The 2,767-nt window shown below is 39.6% G+C and overlaps 1 protein-coding gene across 1 annotated transcript; it reads right to left on the reverse strand.

Moving 5' to 3' along the window:
- Positions 1 to 2: 2 nt before the first annotated feature.
- Positions 3 to 1,713, reverse strand: LOC118334001 (protocadherin alpha-3-like; the record flags this gene model as incomplete). Its single annotated transcript, XM_035669821.1, has 1 exon — positions 3 to 1,713. A coding segment is annotated over exon 1 (1,584 nt), but the record flags the coding sequence as incomplete, so codon positions are not given.
- Positions 1,714 to 2,767: the final 1,054 nt, after the last annotated feature.

Genomic DNA, 2,767 nt, shown 5'->3' on the forward strand with positions numbered 1-2,767 from the left:
GTTTCAAAATCAAAACTTTTTAGTGCCAATATATCTCCATTTTCAGAGTTAATATTTAAAAAAAGACCAATACTATGTCCATTGTTGTCTCTTAGAATGTGATATGAAATATGAGCATTATCACCATCATCAAGGTCAGATGCCCTAACAGAAAATACTGGTGATACTAGGTCATTATTTTCAGTAATATAGAACGTATATGGGCTCAGTGAAAACTGTGGACTGTTATCATTCACATCCGATACCACCACACTTATTGTCTTTTCAGATGATAATGGTGGTTGACCAGCGTCCTTTGCAACAACTGTAAGTTCATAAAAAGACTTTTCTTCTCTGTCCAGTTGTGATTTGGTCACTATGGCGTACATATTATCTTGCAAGGATGGAGATATAGTGAAAGGAACGTCCTCACTTATAAAGCAAGAAACCTTCCCATTAGGGCCTGAATCTAAATCATTGACGCTGATCAAAGCTACTGTTGTTCCAACTCTAGAATCCTCCGGAACTGATTTGGAAAAGGATGTAACTTCAATCTCTGGAGCATTATCGTTAAGGTCAATTACCTTTATTAATACAGTTTTGTCTGTTGAAAAAGGTATAGTGCCCTTATCTGAAGCTTGTATATCAATTTCATAACTTTCATTTTCTTCAAAATCAATTACACCTGTCACTTTAATTTCGCCTGTTATCGGGTCTATGTTAAATATTGTTTGCAAATGTATATCCATTTCTTTTCCAAATGAGTAAACAATTTCGCTGTTTGCACCCTCATCCAAATCAGTGGCATTAACCTGAATAACTAACGTGCCAGGGACCGAGTTTTCATTTAGAATAGCCGAATATGCATCTTTTGTAAAAACCGGCGAATTGTCATTAACATCAAGCACCTCAATTAGTATTTCTATTGTTCCAGACCTCGCCGGCCTCCCACCATCAATAGCTGTAAGCGTTAGCTTGTGCTCTCTCATCGCCTCTCTGTCTAACTGCTTCTGTAAAATCAGAAAGGGCATCTTGCGGTCTTCGCCTCTCTCCTTAACTTCCAAACGAAAGTGATCGTTGTGGCTTAGTCTATACTGCTGAACAGTAAACTGACCGCCATCGGGGTCGCGCGCAGGTTGGAGCTGGAACCTGGCTCCCGGTAATGTGGATTCAAACACCTCCAGTCGTTTCTCTTTCTCTGGAAAGACGGGGGAGTGGTCGTTTACATCCAGCACCTCTACGGCCACGTAATGGATTTCCAGCGGATTTTCTAGCACTGTTTTAAGGTTGATTACACATGCGTTGCTTCGTTCACAGATCTCTTCTCTGTCCACTTTCCTACTGACATACAGCATACCGTCGTCCTGATTCAAACGAAAAAGGGGTTCCGTTGAACTGCCAACAATGCGATACTCTCTACTTTTCAGCGTAGCCTTGTCAATTCCTAAGTCTTTCGCGATATTTCCAACAACACTTCCTTCTTTCACCTCTTCGGAGATGGAATATCTGATCTGAGCTGAGGCTTCGGTCCAAAACGTTACCAAAGCCACCATGTAGGCGATGCATCTCCATCGCTCTATCCACGCCTGTCGGCCGCTTTGTTCCATTATGTATTAAAAAACAAATCCCGGATTTATGAAGGTATGGTTGAAAAATAATAATAAGCCTTATTCCTTTGAAAACTGCGCTCCATCACCAAGACAGCCCTAGGAATTGTACAGAGCTAGTTTCGTGTTCAAGCCCTTTACACTTAATGCCGAAATACAGGGTTGGACCTAATGGTGATGACGAAAAGTTAGAGAGATACAATTTGTCATTATACCGACACCATGCGATCCAGAACGTTATTGCAGCACAGTTTAACTAAGATATACAATAAAATCAAAAGTTCATACAACGAGAAAAAGGCAAACAACGGGTTCATATCAAAGCTTTGCTTCAACAGTCATTTTTGTTAAGCAATGGACTCAAGTCACGATCACATCCCTCTTAAAAAGCTATTATTTTTAAGAATCTAGACTGCTATACGAAGTCCTTATTTCTGTTACATTTCAAGAGAAACTTTCAGCACCACGGACAGCGACCCTTCCTGCTGCACTCAGAAGCCTGGCATATATTACAGTACATAATGTTGTGACACAATGCCGACATACTTGAACGTTATATACTGTATATCTCCAACTATCAAACAAGAATACAGCCTTGTGTGTATGCAAAAACAAATTAACAAGATGTTGGGGAGATGAGATGGAGAAACACAGTTATAAACACCAACAATTATATACTTGTTCTAAAATAGATTTGACTTTAGTTCATGGATGTAAAATGTCACATGTATGGATTCGGTATTGATTAATGTAGGTGAGTAAATTCTGTGATGTAAGTAGCCCTTGAAATTAAGCAACATGGAATTAACATGCTAGTCAGGAACACCTGCTGCATTTTACTAAGGGCACCCTCAAAAACAAAGCTTATTCCTCCAAACAAAGGTGTGTGTGTTTATGTAACTAATGATCTACTATTGTTTGACATTATTCTGTGTATGTGTGGGTATTCAGATTGCTATGAAAGATACAACTATGATAAAAAGGGAAGACAGGATTAGTTAAATTGCAGCTGGGAACTGGTCAACTCAAGTGCCACACTTCACAAAACTATATTATGATGCCAAGCAAAGAGACATATGTGGTGTATTCAGCGGAGGATTGACCGAACACAGTCAGTAGAAACAAGCCAGGGTATTTAAAATAAATAGCTTACCTCCCCAGATGCCCTCCTCCTGTCAGGG

Source organism: Morone saxatilis, unplaced genomic scaffold, assembly GCF_004916995.1.
Source record: "Morone saxatilis isolate NCDOM2014 unplaced genomic scaffold, NCSU_SB_2.0 Contig22, whole genome shotgun sequence".
Taxonomy (NCBI): domain Eukaryota; kingdom Metazoa; phylum Chordata; class Actinopteri; family Moronidae; genus Morone; species Morone saxatilis.